We start from the raw sequence: 26,589 nt of genomic DNA, 5'->3' as shown, positions 1-26,589 counted from the left end.
CTCCCTCTCTCCTTCCTTCCCTTCTTTCCTCCTTCCCTTTTCTTTGTTTCCCCCCTCCTTTTTCTTTCTTTCCTCCCTCCTTTCTTTCTTTCCTTCCTCCCAGCATTCTTCCTTTCTTCCTTTCCTTTATCTCTTCCTCTCTTACTTCCCACCCTCCCACCTATCTTCCCTCCCTCTCCCTCTCCCTCTCCGTCTCCCTCAGGGTCCGGCCCGCCCCCATGCCGCCCCTGCGGCCCTCGCCCCCGCGGCCGTAGCCTCCGGGCCCCCCGCCCCTCCTCGCCCCGGCCCGCCCCGGCCCGGGCCCCGGCCGCCGGCCCGCGGATGGAGCCCCCGTACTCGCTGACGGCGCACTACGACGAGTTCCAGGCGGTGAAGTACGTGAGCAGGTGCAGCTCCGGGGGCGGGTCCCCGCTGCCTCCGGGCTTCCCCCTGGGGCCGTCGGGGCGCGGCGGCGGCGGCGGCGGCGGCGGCGGCGGCGGGCGGGGCGGCGCTCGCTGGACCCGCCGGGAGCTGTGCCTGCTGTCGGGGCTGCTGCTGGCGGCGGGGCTGTGCGCCGTGCTGGCCTGCCTGCTGGCCCTCAGGTACCTGGGCCCCTCCGGCCGGCCGGGGGGCCCCGGGGCGGGGGGGACGGCGGGGGGGACGGCCGGGACGGCGGGGGCCCCCCCCGTGCCCCGAGGGCTGCCCGGACCGCAGGGCCTTCGGCCGCGCCGCCCGCTTCCTGGCCGCCAACCTGGACGCCAGCATCGACCCGTGCCGCGACTTCTACTCGTTCGCCTGCGGCGGGTGGCTGCGGCGCCACGCCATCCCCGACGACAAGCTGACCTACGGCACCATCGCCGCCATCGGCGAGCAGAACGAGGAGCGGCTGCGGAGGCTGCTGGCCCGGCCCGGCGGGGGGCCCGGCGGACACGCCCAGCGCAAGGTCCGCGCCTTCTTCCGCTCCTGCCTCGACATGGCCGAGATCGAGCGGCTCGGGACGCGGCCCATGCTGGACGTCATCGACGACTGCGGAGGCTGGGACCTGAGCGGGGGACGAGGGGGACGAGGAGGGGACGACGGCGGGGGGCCCGGCGGGGGGCCCGGCGCGGGGCCCGGCGGGGACCTCAACCGCCTGCTCTACAAGGCGCAGGGCGTCTACAGCGCCGCCGCGCTCTTCTCCCTCGCCGTCAGCCTGGACGACAAGAACTCCTCCCGTTACGTCATACGCGTGAGTGCCCACACGCCCCTCCCAGCCCAGCCAATCCGGGGCCGTTCCAATAACCACACCCCTCAAGCCACGCCCCTCGAAGCCACGCCCCACCCAGCCCAGCCAATCCCGGTCCATCCCCGTAACCACGCCCCTCGAAGCCACGCCCCTCCCAACCAATCCGGGACCCGCCCCTCGATGCCACGCCCATCGCGGCCCGCCCCACCCAACCCAGGCGATCCGGGTCCGTCCCCCATAACCACGCCCCCTCGATGCCACGCCCCCACGAGACCGGCCAATCCGGATCCATCCCTCACAATCACGCCCCTCGAGGCCACGCCCCTCCCGGCCCAGCCAATCCTGGTCCCTCCCCATAACCACGCCCCTCCCAGCCCAGCCAAACCGAGACCCGCCCCCCGAAGCCACGCCCATCATAGCCCCGCCCCACCCTGCCCAGCCAAATCCGGGTCCGTCCCCATAACCACGCCCCTCGATGCCACGCCCATCCCATACTTGCGGATCCGGGACCCGCCCCTCGAAGCCACGCCCATCGTAGCCCGCCCCTCCCAACACAACCAATCCGGGTCCGTCCCCTATAACCACGCCCCTCGAAGCCACGCCCCTCGAAGCCCAGCCAGTCTGGGGCCCGCCCACCGAATTCACGCCCCTCGATGCCACGCCCCTCCTAGCCCAGCCAACCCGAAACCCGCCCCTCGAGGCCACGCCCCTCGAAGCCACGCCTCTCCCAGCCCAGCCAATCCGGGTCCACCGCCCATAACCACGCCTCTCTAAGCCACGCCCCTTCCAGGTCAGCCAATTCGGGGCCCATCCCTCGAAGCCACACCTATCGACGCCACACCCATTGAAGCCACGCCCCCGCCAGTCTAACCAATCCTGGACCCGCCCATCGAAGCCACGCCCATCGTAGCCGCACCCCTCCCAGTCCAGCCAATCCAGGCCCGCCCCTCAGAGCCCCGCCCTTCCCAGCCCAGCCAATCAGAACCCTGCCCCTTACAGCCCCGCCCCTCGTGGCCCCGCCCAACGCATCGCAGCCCAACAAACCCTGACCCCGCCTCTCAGAGCCACGCCCGTATCTACAATGTGAACCCACTGTTGGGTAGGGACCATCTCTATATGTTGCCAACTTGTACTTCCCAAGCGCTTAGTACAGTGCTCTGCACACAGGAAGCGCTCAATAAATACGATTGAATGAATGCATGAATGATTGAATGAATGAATGAATGAATAGTCACGCCCCACCCATCCTAGAAAATCCTGGCCCCGCCCCTCAGGGTCTCGGCCTTGTAGCCGCGCCCCTCCCCGTACAGCCAATCCAGACCCCCCTCAGAGCCACGCCACTCCCAGCCCAGCCAATCATAGCCGTCCCTCAGAGCCACGCCTCTCCCAGCCCAGCCGATCATAGCCCCGTCCCTCAGAGCCACGCCCCTCAGAGCCACGCCCCTCCCAGCTCAGCCAATCATAGCCCTGCCTCTCGTAGCCCCGCCCCACGCATCAGAGGCCAGCCAATCCTGGCCCCGGCCCCTCATAGCCACGCCCACGCGAGCCACGGCCCTCCTCGTACAGCCAATCCTGGGCCTGCCCCGCATAGCCCCGCCCCTCCCTGTGCAGCCAATCCTGGCCCCGCCTCTCATGGCCCCGCCCCTCGTAGCCCCGCCCCTCCCAGCTCAGCCATTCATGGGAGAGTACAATACAACAATGAACAATCACATTCCCTGTCCACAATGAGCTTATAGTCTGGGGGGTGGGGGAGACATTAATAATAATAATAATAATAATAATAATAATGTTGTTATTTGTTTAGCGCTTACTATGCCAAGCACTGTCTAAGCCCTGGGGTAGATACAAGGTGATCAGGTTGTCCCACGTGGGGCTCAGGGTCTTCATCCCTTGTACAGATGAGGGAACTGAGGCACAGAGAAGTTAAGTGATTTGCCCAAAGTCACACAGCTGATCAGTGGCCGAGGCGGGATTAGAACCCACGACCTCTGACTCCCAAGCCCGGTCTGTTTCCACTGAACCATGCTACTTCACTAGTGCCTAGGTTGTATGTTCCGGGGGTCCCCTTTTGCAGTCGTTTTCATTCATTCATTCATTCATTTATTCACTCATTCATTCATTCTTTCTCTCTCGCTTCCTTTTCTTCCTCCCTTCTTCTTTCCTTCTTTCTTTCTTTCTTTCTTTCTTTCTATCTCTCTTCCTTTTCTTCCTTCCTTCTTCTTTCCTTTCTTCCTTCCTTCTTTCCTTCTTTCTTTCTCTCTCTTTCTTTCTCTCTTTCTTTCTCTCTTTCTTTCTTTCTTTCCTTCTTTCTTTCTTTCTTTCTTTCTTTCTTTCTTTCTTTCTTTCTTTCTTTCTTTCTTTCTCTCTTTCTCTCCCTTTCTCTCTTTCTCTCTTTCTTTCTCTCTCTCTTTCTTTCTTTCTCTCTTTCTTTCTCTCTCTCTTTCTTTCTCTCTTTCTGTCTTTCTCTCCCTTTCTTTCTTTCTCTCTCTCTTTCTTTCTTTCTTTCTCTCCCTTTCTTTCTTTCTCTCTCTCTTTCTCTCTTTCTTTCTTTCTCTCTCTCTTTCTTTTTCTTTCTTTCTTTCTTTCTTTCTTTCTTTCTTCTTTCTTTCTTTCTTTCTCTCTTTCTCTCCCTTTCTCTCTTTCTCTCTTTCTCTCTCTTTCTTTCTTTCTCTCTTTCTTTCTTTCTTTCTCTCCCTTTCTTTCTTTCTCTCTCTCTTTCTCTCTTTCTTTCTTTCTTTCTTTCTTTCTTTCTTTCTTTCTGTCTTTCTTTCTTTCTTTCTTTCTTTCTTTCTTTCTTTCTTTCTTTCTTTCCTTTCTTTCTCTCTTTCCCTCTTTCCCTCTTTTCTTTCTTCGTTTCTTTCATTCGTATCGATTGAGCGCTTGCTGTGTGCAGAGCACTGTACTAAGTGCTTGGGAGGTATAAATCGGCAACAGAGACGGTCTCTACCCAACAATGGGCTCACAGTCTCACGTTCCAGCACCCCCGGGGAGCCCACCAAGGGTGGTGTCGGTAGCTGCTCCTAGTGAGCAGGGAATGTGCCTGTTTATTGTTCTAGGATCCTCTCCCCAGCGCTTAGTACAGTGCTCTGTGCACGGTTGGCTCTCGGCAAATATGATTGAATGAATGCATGAATGGAGGAGGGGGCCGGACCTCTAGACTTGGTCAGCTCGTCGTGGGCAGGGAATGTGTCTGTTTATTTTTCAGTGCCCTCTCCCCAGAGCTTAGTACAGCGCTCTGCACACAGTTGGCACTCAATAAATGGCTCAACGGAAAGAGCACGGGCTTTGGAGTCAGAGGTCATGGGTTCAAACCCCGGCTCCGCCCATTGTCAGCTGTGTGACTTTGGGCAAGTCACTTAACTTCTCTGTGCCTCAGTTACCTCATCTGTAAAATGGGGATTAAGACTGTGAGCCTGCTGTGGGACAACCTGATCACTTTGTAACCTCCCCAGCGCTTAGAACAGTGCTTTGCACATAGTAAGCGCTTAATAAATGCCATCATTATTAATAAATGCGACTGAATGAATGCACGAATAGAGAAAGGGCCAGGTCAGGAGGGGGCCAGACCTCTAGGCTGTCAGCTCGTCGTGGGCAGGGAATGTGTCTGTTAATTGTTCCATTGCCCTCTCCTCAGCGCTTAGTGCAGTGCTCTGTGCACAGTTGGCGCTCAATAAATACGATTGAATGAATGCATGAATGGAGAAGGCCGGGTTCTGCAGGACCCAGAGAGGAAGGAAGCGGGAGAAGGGAGGAGGAGAGTGTGGGGAGGAGGTAATTTCCCCGGAGTAATTGCAGTGTTTAGCGGAGCAGCAGGAGCCACTATTTCCCGGACCACGGGCGGGAGGAGCGAGCTCAGAGGGGAGAGGCAGCAGAGCGTGAGAGTGAGTGTGTGTGTGTGTATGTGTGAATGTCACTGTGGGAGCGAGACCATGTCACTGAGAATCTGATGTCATTTTGCCGCTCCTGAGATTGCGTGACTACCAGGGGATGACTCCAGGTGAGATGAGAAGTAGAAATATGCCTATATAAAGTGTGTCTTTGGGTGTGTTGGTGCAGTAATCCCCTGCCTAGAGGGCTGGCTTTCCCTTTTCTCCCAGGGGTTGCCATCAGGAAAACTGAGGCTGAAGGGTAAGTTGGGGGACGGGGGGCGGGCGGGGGGCTAAGAATTAAAGGAGGAATGAACGCCACCTCCGGGAGCCACCAAGATCTCTGGGCTGACCCTCATTTTCCCCCTTTCCTAGATCGATCAGGATGGGTTGACACTGCCAGAGAGGACACTGTACCTTGCCCAGGATGAGGAGAGTGAGAAGGTGAGGCGGTGAGGGGGAAGGAAGTGGGATGGCGGTGTTCCGGGAGCAGCCTTGGGGACCACTATTTATTTATTTATTTATTTATTTATTTATTTATCTATCTATCTATCTATTTATTTATTTATTTATTTTACTTGTACATATCTATTCTATTTATTTTATTTCGTTAGTATGTTTGGTTTTGTTCTCTGTCTCCCCCTTTTAGACTGTGAGCCCACTGTTGGGTAGGGACTGTCTCTATATGTTGCCAACTTGTACTTCCCAAGCGCTTAGTACAGTGCTCTGCACACAGTGAGCGCTCAATAAATGCGATTGATTGATTGATAGACCACTGCGGAGGGAAAGCCAACTCGGTGCCCAGGGTCATAGGGTGCCTGTGATCTGCAGTGCCAAAGAAAGAGCCGCCAGTTCCCACCTGCCAAGCCTACTAAAAGGAGGTTCCAAGCCCCTTTTCCCCCCGACCCCTCCAATCTCCAAAATCTAAGGTCTTGTGAAATTCTTCCTAATATCTGCCCCAGGGCTGGGGCAGCCTCTTATAATAATAATATTTGTTAAGTGCCAAGCACTGTACTAAGCCCTGGGATAGATACAGCTACTCCAAGAGGCCTACCCTCTTGGAGTAGAGGAAGCTGGCGAAGCAGCGTGGGTCAGTGGAAAGAGCCTGGGCTTGGGAGTCAGAGGTCATGGGTTCTAATCCCGGCTCCCCCATGTATCTGCTGTGTGACCTTGGGCAAGTCACTTAACTTCTCTAGGCCTCAGTTCCCTCATCTGTCAAATGGGGGTGAAGATTATGAGCCCCACGTGGGACAACCTTGATCACCTTGTATCCCCACAGTGCTTAGAACAGTGCTTGGCACATAGTAAGTGCTTAACAAACACCAACATTATTATTATTATTATTACCGTGACTAAGCCCTCATTTCCTCTTCTCCTACTCCTTTCTGCGTCCCTTTTGCACTTGGATTTGCACATTTTATTCTCCCCTCCCTCAGCCCTACAGCACTTATGTACTTATCTGTAATTTATGTATTTATGTTAATGTCTGTCTCCCCCTTTAGACTGTAAACTCATTGTGAGCAGTCAGTCAATCGCATTTATTTAGTGCTTACTGTGTGCAGAGAACTGTACTGAGGGTTTGGGAGAGTACAATACAACAATAAACGGACACATTCCCTGCCCGCAGGGAGCTTACAGTTTTGAGGGGGAGACAGGCATGAATACAAATAAATAAATTACAGCTTTGTACATTAGTGCTGTGTGGCTGGGATGGGGGGATGAATAGAGGGGGCAAGTCAGGGCGACGCAGAAGGACACGGGCGAAGAGGAAAGGAGGGCTTAGTCAGGGCAGGGAAAATATCTACCAACTCTGTTATACTGTACTCTCCCTCCTAAGTACTCAGTACAATGCTCGGCACCCAGTGAGCACTCAATAAATATGCCCGTTGCTGTTTGCCTGCTGAAACTGAAGTAGCTCCATTATAAACTGCAAAAGGAAGCAGCGTGGCTCAGTGGAAAGAGCATGGGCTTTGGAGTCAGAGGTCATCGGTTCAAATCCCGGCTCCGCCACTCGTCAGCTGTGTGACTTTGGGCAAGTCACTTCACTTCTCTGGGCCTCAGTTACCTCATCCGTCAAATGGGGATTAAGACTGTGAGCCCCCCGTGGGACAACCTGATCACCTTGTAAATTCCCCAGCGCTTAGAACAGTGTTTTGCACGTAGTAAGTGCTTAATAAATGTCATTATTATTATTATTCTTTTAGACTGTGAGCCCACTGTTGGGTAGGGACTGTATATGTTGCCAATTTGTACTTCCCAAGCGCTTAGTACAGTGCTCTGCACATAGTAAGCGCTCAATAAATACGATTGATGATGATGATAAACTGGTTCCTAGATTCTGGCCGCCTACCGGGTGTTCATGGAGAAGCTCTTGAGTTTGCTGGGGGCTGAAGCAGTGGAACAGAAGGCCCAGGAGATCCTGCAGCTGGAGCAGAGGCTGGCCAATGTGAGCACCCCTTCAGCCCACCCTGGATCCCCCAACCCAGAATGTCCCACCCTCCGGAGCTCCTTCCATCGTCTAAACTAGGCCAGAGACCCTGGGGCTCCCCCAATACTCCCTCCCCCTCCCAGCCATCCTGCACATCGACATAAGCCACAATCACCAGTCCCCCCTCTCATGAGGCTCCCCATTCACCCAAGGTCAACTGAAACAGCACGAGCAGCGCTGTAGCCTAGTGAAAAGAGGCCCTGGGCTCTGCCACTCATCTGCTGGGTGACCCTGGGCAAGTCGCTCCTGAGAGCTCACCTCCTCCAGGAGGCCTTCCCACACTGAGCCCCTTCCTTCCTCTCCTCCTCGTCCCCCTCTCCATCCTCCCCATCTTACCTCCTTCCCTTCCCCACAGCACCTGTATATATGTATATATGTTTGTACATATTACTCTATTTATTTATTTTATTTGTGCATATCTATTCTATTTATTTTATTTTGTTAGTATGTTTGGTTTTGTTCTCTGTCTCCCCCTTTTAGACTGTGAGCCCACTGTCGGGTAGGGACTGTTTCTATATGTTGCCAACTTGTACTTCCCAAGCGCTTAGTACAGTGCTCTGCACACAGTAAGCGCTCAATAAATACGATTGATTGATTGATTGATTCTCTGTGCGTCAGTTCTCTCATCTGCAAGATGGGGATTTGATACCTGTTCTCCCTACTTGGACCGTGAGCCCCATGTGGGACCTGACTATCTTGAATCTCCCCCATCGTTTATTATTCTTACTAACCATTATTCATTCATTCAATCATATTTATTGAGCGCTTACTGTGTGCAGAGCACTGGACTTAGCGCTTGGGAAGTACAAGTCGGCAACAGATAGAGACGGTCCCTACCCAACAACGGGCTCACAGTCTAGAAGGGAGAGACGGACAACAAAACAAAACACGTAGACAGGTGTCAAAATCACCTATTATTATCATTATTCTTAACTGGATAGGGGTTCCAGGAACCGTCGGAGTCTTATATGACTGGCCCTCCCTCCAGGAAGTCAAGGACACAGGAACCCGGAATGGGCTGGGGGGAGAGGGGAGAGCTGACGCACATGCAGTTATCATCATCATCATCATCATCAATCGTATTTATTGAGCGCTTACTATGTGCAGAGCACTGTAGTAACCGCTTGGGAAGTACAAATTGGCAACATATAGAGACAGTCCCTACCCAACAGTGGGCTCACAGTCTAAAAGGGGGAGACAGAGAACAAAACCAAACATACTAACAAAATAAAATAAATAGAATAGATATGTACAAGTAAAATAAATAAATAAATAGAGTAATAAATATGTACAAACATATATACATATATACAGGTAATACAGGTAATCCAGTTCATCAGGCTGGACTGGACAGCCAGATTCCACTTCTAGAGGGGCTGTGGGCAACCCAAGCGCTTAGTACAGCTCTGCACACAGTAAGTGCTCAACAAATACAATCGAATGAATGAATGAACCCCAAACATCAGACTCCAGTGGTCCTTGTCCTCTCCATCAGATCACTGTGTCCGAGTACGATGACCTGCGCAGGGACATTAGCTCCATGTACAACAAGGTGACCCTGGGGCAGCTGCAGCAGATCACCCCCCATGTGAGTAGATGATCTCAGGAAAACTGGGGCTCTGGGGGGACTCGGGGAACACTTTCCCTTCAGAGGTGGGATGATGATGATGGCATTAGTTAAGTGCTTACTATGTGCCAAGCACTGTTCTCAGCGCTGGGGGAGGTTACAAGGTGATCAAGTTGTCCCACAGGAGGCTCACGGTTTTAATCCTCATTTCACAGATGAGGTAACTGAAGCCCAGAGAAGTGAAGTGACTGGCCCAAAGTCACACAGCCGACAGTTGGCAGAGCCGGGATTTGAACCCATGAACTCTGACTCCAAAGCCCGTGTTCTTTCCACTGAGCCACGCTGCTTCTCCGCAGCGTGGAGGGAGGTGGCTACGACCCCAGATCCGGTGGGGAGCGGAGGTCGGGGGGAGGGGAACACAGAAACAGACATCAGTCTTCACTTGGATGCGGTTCGGACCTGGAAGTTGGAGGATTGGGTGAGGCCCAAAAGGTGGAATCAGGAGAGGCTGCCAAAGGAGGGGAAGTCTCAGAGCCCCCTCTTGATGTTCTCTTTCTCCATCTTCTTCCTCTCCATCTCTGTCCCCACTCCGTCCTAGGGGAAAGTGCACGGGCCTGGGAGTTGGAGGATCTGCCTTCTAATCCCAGCTCCGCCACATGCCTGCTGTGTGGCTTTGGACAAGTCACTTCAGTTCTCTGTGCCTCAGTTACCTCATCTGTAAAACGGGGATTAAGACTGTGAGCTCCCCGTGGGACAACCTGATCACCTTGTATGCCCCCAGTGCTTAGAACTGTGCTTGGCACATAGTAAGCGCTTAACAAATACCATCATCGCTATTGTTGTTATTCTCTGGGTCTCTGTTTACTCATCTGTAAAATGGGGATACAATCCCAGTTCTCCTTCCTACTTAGACTGTGAACCCTGTGTGGAACAAGGGGCTGTGTCTGATCTGATTATCTTGTATCTTCCCCAATGCTTAGAACAGTGCTGGACTCATAGTAAGCGCTTAACAAATACCATCATCGCTATTGTTATTATTCTCTGGGTCTCTGTTTCCTCATCTGTAAAATGGGGATACAATCCCAGTTCTCCCTCCTACTTAGACTGTGAACCCTGTGTGGAACAAGGGACTGTGTCTGATCTGATTATCTTGTATCTTCCCCAGTGCTTAGAACAGTGCTGGACTCATAGTAAGCGCTTAACAAATACCATCATCGCTATTATTATTATTCTCTGGGTCTCTGTTTCCTCATCTGTAAAATGGGGATACAATCCCAGTTCTCCTTCCTACTTAGACTGTGAACCCTGTGTGGAACAAGGGGCTGTGTCTGATTTGATTATCTTGTATCTTCCCCAATGCTTAGAACAGTGCTGGACTCATAGTTAGCGCTTAACAGACACCACACACTGCTATTAATAATAATAATAATTATATATAATACATAATGTATACATTATATAATATATTATTATATATTATAATTATAATAATTATTATTATCAATAATAATAATGATGGCATTTGTTAAGCACTTACTGTATGCCAAGCACTGTTCTAAGCGCTGGGGTGGATACAAGGTGATCAGGTTGTCCCACGTGGGGCTCACAGTCTCAATCCCCATTTTACAGATGAAGGAACTGGGGCCCAGAGAAGTGAAGTAACTTGCCCAAGGTTACACAGCAGACAAGTGGCGGAGCCGGGATCAGAACCCACGACCTCCGACTCCCAAGCCCGGGCTCTTTCCATTGAGCCACGCTGATTAAAACTTCTCTCTGCTTCAGTTTCCTCCGCTGTAGAATGAGATTTCAATACTTGTTCTCCCCCACACTTGGGCTGTGAACCTGGTGTGGGAGTTGAGCCGCGCCGGACCTGATTCCCTTGTGTCTCCCCCGGCTCTTAGCACAGTGCTTGGCACACAGTGGGCGCTTAGCAATACCACCATTATTATTATCATCATCTCCTGTGCTTCCCACTCCTCCCCAACAGCTACGGTGGAAATGGCTGCTGGACCGGATCTTCCAGGAAGACTTCTCTGAGGAGGAGGAGGTGGTGCTGCTGGCCACAGACTACATGCAGCAGGTGTCTCAGCTCATCCGCTCCACACCCCGCAGGTACCTCCGCCACTTGTCCGCTCAGTGGAAAGAGCCCAGGCTTGGGAGTCAGAGGTCACGGGTTCTAATCCTGACTCCGCCACTCGTCAGCTGTGTGACCTTGGGCAAGTCACTTAATAATAATGATGGCGTTTATTTGTATGTTTGGTTTTGTTTTCTGTCTCCCCCTTTTAGACTGTGAGCCCACTGTTGGGTAGGGACTGTCTCTAGATGTTGCCAACTTGTACTTCCCAAGCGCTTAGTACAGTGCTCTGCACACAGTAAGCGCTCAATAAATGCGATTGATTGATTGATTGATTGATTATTAAGTGCTTACTATGTGCAAAGCACCGTTCTAAGCACTGGGGAGGTTACAAGGTGATCAGGTTGTCCCACGGGGACATGGTGGTGGTATTTGTTAAGCGCTTACTCTGTGCCAAGCACTGTTCTAAGCACTGGGGTAGATACGAGGTAATCAGGTTGTCCCACGTGGGGCTCGCAGTCTTAATCCCCATTTGACAGATGAGGTAACTGAGGCCCAGAGAAGTTAAGTGACTTGCCCAAAGTCACACAGCTGACAATTGGCGGAGCCGCCGTTTGGACCCATGACCTCTGACTCCAAAGCCCGTGCTCTTTCCATTGAGCCACTCTGCTTCTCTTGTACTTCCCAAGCACTTAGTACAGTGCTCTGCACACAGTAAGCGCTCAATAAATACGATTGATTGATTGATTGATTCTTTAACTTCCGCTTCACTTAACTTCTCTATGCCTCAGTTCCCTCATCTGTAAAATGGGGATGAGGACTGTGAGCCCCACGTGGGACAACCTGAATACCTCGTTGCTACCCCAGTGCTTAGAACAGTGCTAGGCACAGAGTAAGCGCTTAACAAACGTCACCATCATTATCCTGGGCAAGTCTGTGCCTTAGTGCCCTCATCTGTAAAATGGGGATTAAGACTTCAAGCCCACCTTGGGACAACCCGATTAGCTTGTATCTACCTCAGCGCTTAGAACTGTGCCTGGCACATAGTAAAGAGCTCAACAGATCCCACTTAAAAAACCCAAAGAAACAAAAACTTATTCCTGATGGCATTTTGAGAAGGAGGGAGGTGGGGTCTGCAGCGTCAGAGGCAGCAGAGACGTCAGAGAGGATGAAGACAGAGTGCAGCCCTCTGTGGGACAGGGACTGTGTCATCATCATCATCATCATCATCAATCGTATTTATTGAGCGCTTACTATGTGCAGAGCACTGTACTAAGCGCTTGGGAAGTACAAATTGGCAACATATAGAGACAGTCCCTACCCAACAGTGGGCTCACAGTCTAAAAGGGGGAGACAGAGAACAAAACCAAACATACTAACAAAATAAAATAAATAGGATAGATATGTACAAGTAAAATAAATAAATAAATAGAGTAATGAATATGTACAAACATATATACATATGTACAGGTGCTGTGGGGAAGGGAAGGAGGTAAGATGGGGGGGACGGAGAGGGGGAGGAGGGGGAGAGGAAGGAAGGGGCTCAGTGTGGGAAGGCCTCCTGGAGGAGGTGAGCTCTCAGCAGGGCCTTGAAGGGAGGAAGAGAGCTAGCTTGGCGGATGGGCAGAGGGAGGGCATTCCAGGCCCGGGGGATGACGTGGGCCGGGGGTCGATTGTCTTGTATCTACCCCAGCGCTTAGAACAGTGCCCGACACATAGTAAGTGTTTAACAAATACCGCAGTGGTTATTATTACTATTACCTGGAGCACCTGGGGTCAGGGGGGAAAGGCAGGAAGGAAGGGGCAAACCCTATAGAGTCTGACAGCTATAGGAGAGGCAGAGTTAACATATGAATCAGTCAATCTTATTTCAATCAGTCGTATTTATTGAGCGCTTCCTGTGTGCAGAGCACTATACTAAGCTCTTGGGAGAGTACGATATAACAGACACGTTCCCTGCCCACAGTGGGCTTACAGTCTGGAGGGGGAGACAGACATTAATATAAATAAATTTTGGAAATGTGCCCAAGTGCTGTGGGGCTGGGAGGAGGGATGAATCAAAGGAGCAAGTCAGGGTAACATAGAAGGGAGTGGAAGATGAGGAAAGGAGGGCTTAGTCAGGGAAGGCCTCTTGGAGGAGATGTCCAGCACGATGTAGTGGATAGAGCACAGGCCTGGGAATCAGAAGGTCCTGGGTTCTAATCCCGGATCCGCTACTTGTCTGCTGTGTGACCTTGGGCAAGTCACTTCACTTCTCTGTTCCTCGGTTACCTCATCTGAAAAAGGAGGATTGAGACTGTGAGCCCTAAGTGAGACAGGGACTGTGTCCAACCGGATTTGCTTGTATCCACCCTAGTGCTTAGTACAGTGCCTGGCACATAGTAAGCGCTTAACACATACCATTATTATTATTATTATTATTATTATTATTATTATTATTATTATGTGACTTCAATAATCAATCAATCATATTTATTGAGCGCTTACTGTCTGCAGAGCACTGTACTAAGTGCTTGGGAAGTACAAGTTGGCAACATATAGAGACAGTCCCTACCCAACAGTGGGCTCACAGTCTAGAAGGGGGCTTTGAAGTCGGGGAGAGTAATCGTCTGTCGGACATCAGAAGCCCACAGTGATTTTTCTGTTCCCATGAGAAGCAGCGTGGCTCAGTGGAAAGAGCACGGGCTTTGGAGTCAGAGGTCATGGGTTCGAATGCCGACACCACCACATGTCTGCTGTGTGACCTTGGGCAAGTCATTTAACTTCTCTGGCCCTCAGTTACCTCATCTGTAAAATGGGGTTGAAGACTGTGAGCCCCCCATGGGATAACCTGATCACCTTGTAGCTTCCCCAGCACTTAGAACAGTGCTTTGCACATAGTAAGCACTTAATAAATGCTATTATTATTATTATTATTCTTAAGAGCTTCTGGTCCCTATTTTCTGAGCATGGACCTTGGCTCCTCTGGCTAGTAAGCTACTTTCGTGCAAAAATGGCCGCTAGTCATCCCTAGTTTCTGGTTGGGCCTGCTCCCATTCGGGACGTAGGAGTCAGTGCTCAGGAACCAGTCAATCAACCAGTGATTTTATTGAGCACTGCTCTAAGCGCTTTGGAGAATACAATACAACTGAGTTGGTAGACACATTCCCTTCCCAAAAGGAGCTTACAGTTTAGAAGAATGAGCTCTGCCACGGCAAGGCCCCTGGGGATATTGGTCCCTGCTTCCTTCGTTTTACTCATGTCTCCTCCTCCGTGCCACCTCCACCTGAACACCCGTATGGCCCTGTTTGGGGGAGTAGGTCGTGGCTCAGTGGAAAGGGCACGGGCTTTGGAGTCAGAGGTCGTGGGTTCAAATCTCGGCTCCCCCAATTGTCAGCTGTGTGACTTTGGGCAAGTCACTTCACTTCTCTGGGCCTCAGTTACCTCATATGTAAAATGGGGATGAAGACTGTGAGCCCCCCATGGGACAACCTGATCACCTTGTAACCTCTCCAGGGTTTAGAACAGTGCTTTGCACATAGTAAGCACTTAATAGATGCCATCATTATTAACAAGAGCTGGGTTTGGAAACTGGGCAGCCTGGCAGTCCGGGACCCAGGCAGTTTTCTCTGCTTCCCCCTCCCTCCCTCCCTCCCTCCTTCCCTCTCTCCCTCTCTTCATCCCTCCCTTCTTTCTTCCCTCCCTTCATCCCTCCCTCCCTCTCTAGGATCCTGCACAACTACCTTGTGTGGCGAGTGGTGGTGGTACTAAGCGAACATCTGTCCCCTCCGTTCCGCGAGGCGCTGCATGAGCTGTCGAGAGAGATGGAGGGCAGTGACAAGCCTCAGGAGCTGGCCCGGGTCTGCTTGGGCCAGGCCAACCGCCACTTTGGCATGGCACTTGGGGCCCTGTTTGTGCACGAGCATTTCTCAGCTAACAGCAAGGCCAAGGTGAGGCTCGGGGGCGGTCGGAGGGTGGAGGAAGACTTGGTGATGACAAGGACAAGTGATAATGTTGGGCAGGGTGGTCCCTGAGGTGGGCGGGGGTGGGGCCCGGACCGGTGGGATCCTGTGACGGAGGGCTTAGAGAGTGGAAGTTTCTAGACTGTGATCCCCTTTCTAGACTGTGAGCCCATTGTTGGGTAGGGACCGTCTCTATATGTTGCCGACTTGTACTTCTCAAGCGCTTAGTACAGTGCTCTACACCCAGTAAGCGCTCAATAAATACGACTGAATGAATGGACAAATGAATAATAATAACAATAATAATAATAATGATTATGGTATTTGTTAAGCGCTTACTATTTTCCAAGCACTGATCTAAGCACTGGGGTAGATACAAGGTAATCAGGTTGTCCCATGTGAGGCCCACAGTCTTCACCCCCATTTTCCAGATGAGTTAACTGAGGCACAGTGAAGTTAAATGGCTTGCCCAAGATCACACAGAACAAGTGGTGGAGAACCCATGTCCTCTAACCCCCAAGCTCATGCTCTTTCCACTAAGCCACATTGCTTCTCAAATTCCTCTCACAAATCTTTTAGACTGTGAGCCCACTGTTGGGTAGGGACTGTCTCTATATGTTGCCAACTTGTACTTCCCAAGAGCTTAGTACAGTACTCTGCACACAGTAAGCACTCAATAAATACGATTGATTGATTGATTGATCTGCCCGCTCTGCTCCCCAGCCTGAACCTCTGCCGCCGTCTCAGCTCCCGTTGTCCCGGAAGTTCTCTGGACAGCTCTGGGTCCTAATCAATCAGTCAATCAATCAATCAATGGTATTTGTTGAGCACTTACTGTGTGCAGAAAACCATTCTAAGCACGTAGCAAACTCCCAGAGAGGGACTTTGGAGAGCTGCCATTGAGTGGAGGTGATTAGTCAGGGTGCCAGTGACTCAAGCGTGAGATGGGCTCTCCCAGCTGCTCTCCTCAGTCCTACTTCCCAGAAGGACTGGGGCACAGGGTCTGGAATTAGCCAATGGGTGGGATGGCTCTGGGAAGGCTGGAGGAGCACAGCTAGGAGGCTGGGGAATTGCTAGGACAAAGACCTAGAGGGAATGGCCGGGCGATGGTGGGGAAGTATGGCTGGGATGCACAATTTAGAGAAGCAGCATGGCTCAGTGGACAGAGCATGGGCCTGGCATTCAGAAGGTCGTGGGCACCATTTGTCAGCTGTGTGACCTTGGGCAAGTCACTTCACTTCTTTGTGCCTCAGTTGCCGTATCTGTAAAATGGGGATTGAGACTGTGAGTCCCACATGGAACAGGAACTGTGTGTCCAATTCGATTTGCTTGTATCTACCCCAGTGCTTAGTACATTGCCTGGCACACAGTAAGTGCTTAACACATACCATAATTATTATTATTATCACCAAATACCACAATCATTATTAATAATGATAATTTAGGGCAGATCCCTTCCAACACCAGAGATGCCCATGCCTCCAGCCCCCAGGCCCGAGCCCCAGCCTTAACCCTTCACCCCCGGCTATGACCTTGGCGTGACCTGTGACCCCGGTTATGAGCTTGGTCCCAGGTCCCCGACCTCAGGTTGCCCTCGACCTGACGCTCCCCACCCTGGGCCCCTAACTCTGTCAGGTGCAGCAGTTGGTGGAGGACATTAAATATATCCTGGGCCAACGCTTGGACGAGCTGGACTGGATGGATGCAGAGACGAAGGCAGCTGCCAGGGCCAAGGTACCAAGTGGGGGGTGCCTCCTCTGGCCATTCCCAGTTCGGGGAGGTGAGCGCTTCACTGGAAGGCCCAGGGCCAGGGATGTCCCGGGATGTGAGCCTGGAAAAACCTGACTGGACTCCACCCTGACCCCGGCTCCTGGCTCAGAACCCCTTCTCTGACAAAGTCTGCGATTCTCCACGTGGACCGTGACTTTCCGGATCTCGTGGGATCGGCCTCTCGTTGTCCGTCGTGCCTCCTCCCCTGCAACTTCCTAGGCTTTGGATGATCCTTTCCGATGGCTTGAAGGGGGGTGGCCCGAGTTCCTTCATCCCCCACCCCGAATCCCCATGACCCTCAGATCCCTGCTCTTGCTCACAGTTGCAGTACATGATGGTGATGGTTGGTTACCCCGACTTTCTGCTCAAACCTGAGGCTATCGACAAGGAGTATGAGGTAGGGCCCCTTCTGCTTCAGCCTCCCGCTCTGGCTGACTCTGGCTTATTGAGACTGGAGGGTCGGGGGGACCGTCCAGATTCAGAGATCCCAGTCCTCTCCCCCCGTTGGCTGCCATATCTGGCTGTTTGGGCAGGTGCAGATAATAATAATAATAATAATGATGGCATTATTAAGCGCTTACTATGTGCAAAGCACTGTTCTAAGTGCTGGGGAGGTTACAAGGTGATCAGTTTGTCCCTCAGGGGGATCACAGTCTTAATCCCCATTTTACAGATGAGGTAACTGAGGCCCAGAGAAGTTGTGACTTGCCCAAAGTCACACAGCTGACAATTGGCGGAGCCTGGATTTGAACCCATGACCTCTGACTCCAAAGCCCGTGCTCTTTCCACTAAGCCATGCTGCTTCTCTACAATGGGCCAGCCCTTTCCCCACACAGCCTCCCCCCCACCCCCCGCCGCTCCCCCACTGAGGACTGTAATCACCAAGGAGACCCTGCAGCAGCTGCCCCTCCCCGAAAGCAGCACCCAGAGGCCTTTTTGGGGTAGACCATAAGCTCTAGACTCTAAGCTTGCTGTGGGCAGGGAATGTGTCTACCAGCTCTGGTGGCAGCGTGGCCTAGTGGGTAAAGCCCAGGCCTGAGAGTCAGAAGGACCTGAGTTCTAATCCCTGCTCTGTCACTTGTCTGCTCTGTGGCCTTGAGCAAGTCCCTTCTCTGTGCCTCAGTTCCCTCATCTGTAAAATGGGGATTAAGGCTGTGAGCCCTCTGAGGGACGGGGACTGTGTCCAACACGATTAGCGTCTCAACACTTACTACAGAGCTTGGCACATAGTAAGTGTTTAACAAATACTATTATTATTATTAGTGCACTCTCCCAAGTGCTTAGTACAGTGTTCAGTCGTGGCACATATTCCGACTGTGGCCTTCTTTCTGCAGGATCCAAAGTTCATGGTGGGGCTGGGATTTGAACCCGTGACCTCTGACTCTATTTATTACTATTTATTTATTACTTTATTTATTACTATTACTCTAGTTATTATTACTCTATTTATTTAGTTATTATTGCTCTATTTATTTATTTATTATTACTCTATTTTACTTGCACATATTTATCCTATTTATTTTATTCTGTTAATATGTTTTGTTTTGTTGTCTGTCTCCCCCTTCTAGACTGTGAGCCCACTGTTGGGTAGGGACCGTCTCTATCTGTTGCCGATTTGTACTTCCCAAGCGCTTAGTACAGGGCTCTGCACACAGTCAGCGCTCAATAAATACAATTGAATGAATGAATGAATGAATAAACATTCAATAAATATCATTGACTGACAGATTAGATGTATGAAGCCATCCTCACCCCTTTCTTAATCTGCCCTACCTTTTAGCCTAGCCCACTCCCCCCACCCCTTCACCCCCTCACCCCCCCCAGCCCAGCCTTTTGACTTGACCTTTGCCCCCACTGATCAGTTTGGGTAGCTCCGCTCCCCTGCACTCAGCCTTCCCCAACCCCGCCACCCTCTATTCCACGGGTCTTGGCCTTTCTCCTCCCCCAGTTCGAAGTCCACGAGAAGACCTACTTCAAGAACATCCTGAACAGCATCCGCTTCAGCATCCAACTGTCCGTGAAGAAGATCCGCCAGGAAGTGGACAAGTCCGCGTGGGTCCCACAGGCGCTGGGCTCAATGGGGCTGGATCCCCGCTGGAGGGGTCGGGGGCCAGGCTGCAGCCCAGCAGACCCAATTAGGGGTGGGGGGGGGTTGTCCTGGGAATTAGGTCGCCAGGGTCCTCTTGCCTACAAGGAGGCGAGACCTCCGTTTCCTCTCAGTCATCTCCTGAGGGAGGGAGGGAGCAGCGGGACTTGGGGAGACCCTTCAGGATGGGACAGGAAGCTGGACTTCTGGGATGGGCGTGAACGGGACAGGTTTGAGTGGCTAAGGTCGTTTTGTTTCACCCCTCTTTCTGCAGGTGGTTGCTCCCACCCCAGGCTCTCAATGCTTATTACCTGCCCAACAAGAATCAAATGGGTAAGTCAGAGACCAGCAAACCCACCCACATACCCTCCTCCATTAACTTGGGGTTGGGGGCTGATTCAGGAGGCAGGAAGAACTTAAGCAGATCCCTGTGGAGTAGCCGCCTCCTCTCCCAAGCCCCTGCCACTCACTTCTCACCCTCCCCAATCTCCTTCTGTAGCAACAACAGCTGGAGTTATAGGGCAAAACCCAAAATGGGAGTTGGGCTTGGGGGTGGGGGCAGTGGTGGAGCTGACTGACTGGCTGCTGGAGGGTTGGCCCTTGCAGGCCAGAGGGGCAAAATGGGATTGGTTCGCCTTTGGGTTCTCCAATTATTCACCCATTCATCCAATCGTTTGTATTTATTGAGCGCTTACTGTGTGCAGAGCACTGTATCAAGCACTTGAGAGAGTACAATAATGACAATAAACAGACACATTCCCTGCCCACAATGGACTTGCAATCCACTTCCACAGTTCCAAACCTGGCACTGGGAGTGGCTAGGCATGACTTCCTGGAAGTCCCTCGCCTTCACCGCTTTCCCCTGGGACCCCACTTCCCAGCCCCACTAATTTCCATGTCCTGCTGCTACATTGTCCAGTAAGGATGCTCTCTAGCAGCCAAAGGACCAGGGATCTGGGAAGAGGGAAAAAAGAAGGGAAGATACGAAGGAGACTGAACCCACCCAGAATTCCAAGGGCAAAAGCCTTTGTACTCTGAGGAAATCAAAGCCAGGGACTATGGGAGACCAGTGGTAGGATGGAGGGTTTGGGCTTAGGCAGTGTGAGCCCGGAGTTGGGCATCTTCAGGGAGAGGGGTGAGATGGGGCCGCCGCCCTCTTTGATCCAAACCCCTTTCTCTCCAGTGTTCCCGGCAGGCATCCTGCAGCCCACTCTGTATGATCCTGACTTTCCACAGTGAGTTGCTCCGGGCAGGGGAAGGGTCCTCCCAGTAGCACCCCCCATTCTCCTGCCCCCGTACCCATTTCAGTCCCTCAGCATCTCCAGAGATGTAGCCCAGCTGTGAGGTCAGGAATGCCCAAGCCCTGGAATGATTATGTCCATGGGGAGTGCTGTCAATTACAAATTCAGACCGAGGCCTTGGGAGGAGACAATCAATCAGTGGTATATGTTGAGAGCTTACTGTGCACAGAGCACTGTACTAAGCACTTGGGAGAATATACTACAAGAGAGTTGTTAAACACGTTCCCTGCCCACAATGAGCTTACAGTCTAGAGAGGAAAAGGCCAAGGGACCTGTTGCCATTCATTCATTCATCCAATCGTATTTATTGAGCGCTTACTGTGTGCAGAGCACTGTACTAAGTGCTTGGGAAGTACAAATTGGCAACATATAGAGATGGTCCCTACCCAACAGTGGGTTCACAGTCTAGAAGGGGGAGACAGACAACAAAACAAAACATATTAAGAAAATAAAATAAATAGAATAAATATGTACAAGTAAAATAATAATAAATATGTACAAACATATATACATATATACAGGTGCTGTGGGGAGGGGAAGGTGGGGGAGAGGAAGGATAGGGCTCAGTCTGGGAAGGCCAGTGGTGAGTGGGAGGTGGGTCAACTGTCGGGGGTGTGATGTGGCCACTTCATAGCTTGACTATCTTTGGGTGCCCTAACCCTGCAGCCTACAGCCTGGGCCTGGGTTCAAGTTCACACACAATCACCTCTCCTCAGTCAGGTGGTCCTGGAGAGGCTTAAGTGTCCCAGTCTCTTCTCATCCACCCTCTCCCGGAACTTAATAATTATGGCACTTACTATATGCCAAGCACTGTTCTAAGCACTGGGGTAGATAAAAGTGAATCACATTGGACACAATCCCTGCCCCACATGGGGCTCACCCTCTTAATCCCCACTGTACAGATGAGGTTAACTGAGTCCCAGAGAAGTGAAGTGACTTGCCCAAGGTCACACAACGGACATGTGGCAGAGGCGGCATTAGAACCCAGGTCCTTCTGACTTCCAAGACCGTACTCTATCCACTAGGCCACACTGCTTCTCCAGGCTGCACTTCTCCAATCTGCTCTTGCAGTCAAAGGGGTCCTGGGTTCTGAGCTGATCATTTCTCTTCCCTGGGTGGGTGCTTTGGGAGAGGAATACAGTTTCAGCAGCGAGGAAGGGAATCCACCGCTTCCTGACGATGCCTTCTTTGGTGCCCGCAGATCTCTGAACTACGGGGGCATCGGCACCATCATCGGACATGAGCTGACCCATGGCTATGATGATTGGGGTAAGAGCCCTGCTCTGGCCTCGATCCTCCTCCCTGCTGTTCCCCTGGGGTTCAGGATGTGCTGCTGTCACTGGGTACTCCAGGAATCCTGGGATTCTCCCCGCTTTTTTTTTTTTATTGTCATATTTGTTAAGTGCTTACTCTGTGCCAGGCGCTGTACTAAGTATATGAGAAGCAGCATGGCTCAGTGGAAAGAGCACGGGCTTTGGAGTCAGAAGTCATGGGTTCAAATCCTGGCTCTGCCACCTGTCAGCTGTGTGACTTTGAAGTTAAGTCACTTAACTTCTCTGGGCCTCAGTTACCTCATCTGTAAAATGGGGATTAAAACTGTAAGCCCCCCGTGGGACAACTTGATTACCTTATAACCTCCCCAGTGCTTAGAACGGTGCTTTGCACATAGTAAGCGCTTAACAAATATCATCATCATTATTATTATTATCCAGGCTAATTGGGTTGTACACAGTCCCTGCCCCACGTGGGACTCACAGTCTTAATCTCCATTTTACGGATGAGGTGATTGAGGCACAGAGAAGTGAAGCGAGTTGCCCAAGTTCACACAGCAGACAAGTGGCAGAGCCGGGATTAGAACCCAGGTCCTTCTGATTCCCAGGCCATTGCTCTAGCCACTAGGCAATGCTACTTCTCAATTCATTGATTCTCGCAACTTCCCAATTCATCCTGAAATGACAGGATGCAGCACAGCCTACTGGATAGAGCTTGGGCCTGGGAGTGAGAAGGTTCACCCTTGTCTGCCGTGTGACCTTGGGCAAGTCACTTCACTTCTCTTATCTCAGTTCCTTCATCTGTAAAATGGGGATTAAAACTGTGAGTCCAACATGGGACAGGGACTATGTCCAACCCCCCTATCTTGTATCTACCCCAGTGCTTAGAACAGTGCCTGGCACATAGCAAGTGCTTAACAAGTACCATTATTATTATTACTTAACAAATACCATTATTATTACAGTCTCATCAATCCCTTGGTTGGGGCCCTCTGGGAGGGAAAACTTCCCAGAGGGTCTTGAATGATGGGAGTAAGGTTGGGGGAAAAAGGTGGGATTTCCCTAGAGCGGGGAGTTAGGACCTTTCCGAGAGTCTTCAGATCTGGTCTCTTCCTTACAGGGGGCCAGTATGACCGCTCAGGCAATCTGCTGCACTGGTGGACGGAGGCCTCCTACACTCAGTTCCTGCGCAAGGCCGAGTGCATCGTCAGCCTCTACGACAACTTTACCGTCTACAACCAGCGGGTGTGGTGGTGTCGTCATCCTCTCCCCACCCCAGGCGGAGGGACCCTCTCATCCTAGAGCCTCCTTCAGTGGGGAGGGATGGGATGGAGGCCGGGGAAGCCGGGGCCCAGGGGAAAGAGGGAAGGAAGGAGTGAGGGGCTTGGGCTGCTTTGGAAGAATTTAGGGCTGCAGTGCCTGGCTTGTAATAATAATAATGATGGTATTTGTTAAGCGCTTACTATGTGCCAGGCACTGTACTAGCGCACTGGAGTGCATACAAGCAAGTCAAATTGTAGCCCGAGGCCTGAGACATCTCCAATATGACATCTCGGCAGGTCAATGGGAAGCACACCCTTGGCGAGAACATTGCTGACATGGGGGGCCTCAAGCTCGCCTACTACGTAAGTATCCCAGTAGCCATTTGGGGATTAATTCACTTTTCACTCAAAGTTCTGTCCCTGACTCGAAGTTCTGACCTGCACCCACCATGGCCTGAATGAAATTTAAAGAATAATAATAATAATGGCATTTATTAAGCGCTTACTATGTGCAAAGCACTGTTCTAAGCGCTGGGGAGGTAACAAGATGAATATGATTGACTGAATATGACTGAGAGCTCTGGGTGGGACAGAGACTGAGTCCTATCTGCCTATCCTGTATCTATCCCAGAGCTAAATTCAGTGCTTGGCACATAATAGGTGCTTAACCAGTGCCACTATTATGATTATTCTTAGGATTCATTTTCACTTTTAATGGCCAGTGTTTTATAAACAAATGATGATGATGACAATGGCATTTGTTAAGTGCTTACTACGTGCAAAGCACTATTCTAAGCCCTGGGGAGGATACAAGGTGATCAGGTTGTCCCAGGTGGGGCTCACAGTCTTAATCCCCATTTTACGGATGAGGTAACTGAGGCACAGAGAAGCAGGGAAGCAGCATGGCTCAGTGGAAAGAGCGTGGGCTTGGGAGTCAGAGGTCATGGGTTCGAATCCCAGCTCTGCCACTTGTCAGCTGTGTGACCTCGGGCAAGCCACTTAACTTCTCTGTGCCTCAGTTACCTCATCTGTAAAATGGGGATTAAGACTGTGAGCCTCATGTGGGACAACCAGATCACCTTCTATTCCCCCCAGCGCTTAGAACAGTGCTTCGCACATAGTAAGTGTTTAACAAATACCATCGTTATTATTATTATTGACTTGCCCAAAGTCACACAGCTGACAATTGGCAGAGCTGAAGTTTGAACCCATGACCCCTGACCTCCAAGCCCATGCTCTTTCCACTGAGCCACGCTGCTTCTCTATAAATAAACAAAAAAATCTCTATAAATATATGAATAAAATGTATTCATATAAATAAGAAAATGTTGACCTTTTCAGAACCTGACCCCAAATTGATCCAGATCCCCGACTGGCAGAGCCCCTGATTAACTGACATCCAATTACAAACCGACCCCATGACCACACCACAGCTCCTCATTTCTCCCTGGTGTCCATCTTGCCCACCATCCCGGAATTCCCTGCTGCCACCTCATTTCCCACGATAGTCGTGGTGTCCTGCCGTGGATGCACTGCTTAGTACAGTGCTCTGCACACAGTAAGCGCTCAATAAATACGATTGATTGATTGATTGATTGATGATAAAGTGGGAATTAAGGCCCCCTTCGCCCATAGTCCCCTCTTTCTCTCTCCCTCCCTCCCTTCTGTGACTGGGGTCTATGTCAATCTCTCTCCAGGCCTATCAGAAGTGGGTGAGGGAGCATGGGCCAGAACATCCCCTGCATCGTCTCAAGTACACCCATGACCAGCTCTTCTTCATTGCCTTTGCCCAGGTACCAAGCCAGGGGTCACCCATGCCTTCGTCCCCCACCCCGCACCGCCTCCTCCTCAGTCATGGCAGATGAGAACCTCCAACGCAACAGGTTCTGGGAGTGGAGGGCAGGGCTGGCCACTGTAGCCCCTGGATTCTGTTCCTCTTTCTGGCTTGGTTTGTTGAAAGCTCCTACTGAGAGCTCACCTCCTCCAAGTGGCCTTCCCAGACTGAGCCCGCTTTTTCCTCTCCTCCTCCGCATCCCCCCTGCCCTACCTCCTTCCCCTCCCCACAGCACCTGTATATATGTTTGTACAGATCTATTACTCTATTTTACTTGTACATGTTTGCTATTCTATTTATTTTGTTAATGATGTGCATTTAGGTTTAATCTATTTGTTCTGACCACATGTTTTGTTTTGTTGTCTGTCTCCCCCTTCTAGACTGTGAGCCCGTTGTTGGGCAGGGACTGTCTCTATATGATGCCGACTTGTACTTCCCAAGCGCTTAGTACAGTGCTCTGCACACAGTAAGCGCTCAATAATTGAATGAATGAATGAATGAGATCCTGAGGTCACCTTCCTTCCTTCCTTCCCATTTTGATATCTCAGTTATTCCCTCTGTCCCCCAAATATGTTCATCCCTGCCCTTCTCTGCATCCCAGGGAGTTTGGCCATAGGTAAGGGGCCAAGAGCATCTTGGGAAATAAAGGCAAGGAGCCTTTAATGAATCATTATTGGGATTTGTGATTCATGTTTAGAAAGCCAGCTGGGCCTCCCCTGAAATGAGATGCACACTCCAGGGGAGGGGCTATGTGGGGGGTGGGTGTCCCAGCTGGGTAACCCCTAAACCTCCCCTCCATCTCTCCCTGCTCTGGCCTAGAACTGGTGCATCAAGCGGCGATCTCAATCCATATACCTGCAGGTGCTAACGGACAAGCACGCCCCTGAACACTACAGGTAAACCCAGACCTCTGGGAGAGCAGGGAGACGCTGATGCCGGGGTGGGGGCCGGGACGGCCTTGGTGGGGCAAAGAAGAAAGGAGGGAGGGCCTCCAAGGGGAGGCGGGGAGGGGTCAGAGAGAAGGGCCACGGGAGCCGAAGACGCTTTGTCTTGAGGAGCTAGCTCAAGAGAGGGGTCTTGGAATGACACTGAATGGGTGCCTTATCCCTCTGCAGGGTCCTGGGCAGCGTGTCCCAGTTTGAGGAGTTTGGCCGGGCCTTCCACTGCCCCAAGAACTCCCCCATGAACCCGGCTCACAAGTGCTCTGTGTGGTGAGCCCACAGCCTGCCCCTCTCCCCCCCTACCCCCAGTAAGGGCACCTCCCTCCCCTCCTTCAGGTGGGCAGTGGGGCAGGTGGGACGGACGCTGCCCTGGCTCCAAGGACCTTCACTGGGCGATGACTTCTGCTCAGGGGCTGGGAGGGGCCTTGGCACTCAGGGACACAAACACACACACACACACCCCTCTACCTGTGGTTCCCCCCAGATATTTCCTCTGTTCTAGAACAATCCCTCTTACTCTAACCACCAGTAGTGTCCCTGGCTGCCCCCAGCCCTCCCCCTCACCCCTGGGGGTGCAGCAGGGCATGAAGCCAGGGAAGAGAGTAGAGGTTGGAGTCCTTAGGCCTGACTTCCATGTTTGCTGTCCTTTGGCTTCAGGTCAGAGGGTGTCATGGCTGGAGGGGGGGAGGGGGTCGGCCCTCCATCTTAGGGAGCAGGGGCAGAAATAAAACGTGGGTCTACGTAAAACTTTCATCTGAGGTGGAAAGAGTGAAGGAGTGTCTATTCTGGAGAACAGGGCCCAGCTGGGGCCTCGGGGGAATCAAGGGACCAGGGCACCGGGGAAGTCAGGGAAGAGTAGATTCGGGGGAATTGGGCTTGTACAGATGCTGCTGTCGCTGTATTATTGCTGCTGAATTTGGTCAATAAACCTGCTGTGACTGTCAGATTCAGCTGCCGCCTTATTCTGCGCCCTAATCCTGGGAA

General features: G+C 51.7%; 1 protein-coding gene across 1 annotated transcript; it reads left to right on the top strand.

Annotated features, from left to right (window-relative positions):
• Window positions 1–321: 321 nt before the first annotated feature.
• ECEL1 (endothelin converting enzyme like 1) lies at window positions 322–25,879 on the top strand. Its single transcript, XM_038745191.1, has 18 exons — window positions 322–581; window positions 694–1,207; window positions 5,446–5,514; window positions 7,406–7,516; window positions 9,054–9,146; window positions 11,113–11,237; window positions 14,906–15,128; window positions 16,776–16,874; window positions 17,233–17,307; window positions 18,859–18,962; window positions 19,271–19,329; window positions 20,180–20,231; window positions 21,499–21,566; window positions 22,689–22,813; window positions 23,128–23,193; window positions 24,528–24,623; window positions 25,484–25,560; window positions 25,780–25,879. The coding sequence occupies exons 1-18, from the start codon at window positions 322–324 to the stop codon at window positions 25,877–25,879; spliced, it is 2,316 nt and encodes a 771-aa protein (XP_038601119.1).
• Window positions 25,880–26,589: the final 710 nt, after the last annotated feature.

The sequence above is a fragment of the Tachyglossus aculeatus genome, chromosome 1 (genome assembly GCF_015852505.1).
Source record: "Tachyglossus aculeatus isolate mTacAcu1 chromosome 1, mTacAcu1.pri, whole genome shotgun sequence".
NCBI classification, from domain to species: Eukaryota; Metazoa; Chordata; class Mammalia; order Monotremata; family Tachyglossidae; genus Tachyglossus; species Tachyglossus aculeatus.
The sequence above is the reverse complement of the archived record's forward strand: the minus strand, read 5'-3'. Positions and strand labels throughout refer to the sequence as shown.

Excerpts from the sequence above, each read along its gene's own strand:
- ECEL1 (XM_038745191.1), top strand. The coding sequence starts at position 322 with ATGGAGCCCCCGTACTCGCTGACGGCGCACTACGACGAGTTCCAGGCG. Across the intron at positions 9,147-11,112 it reads TGCAGCAGATCACCCCCCAT|CTACGGTGGAAATGGCTGCT; the intron begins GTGAGTAGATGA and ends CCTCCCCAACAG. Across the intron at positions 22,814-23,127 it reads TTACCGTCTACAACCAGCGG|GTCAATGGGAAGCACACCCT; the intron begins GTGTGGTGGTGT and ends ACATCTCGGCAG.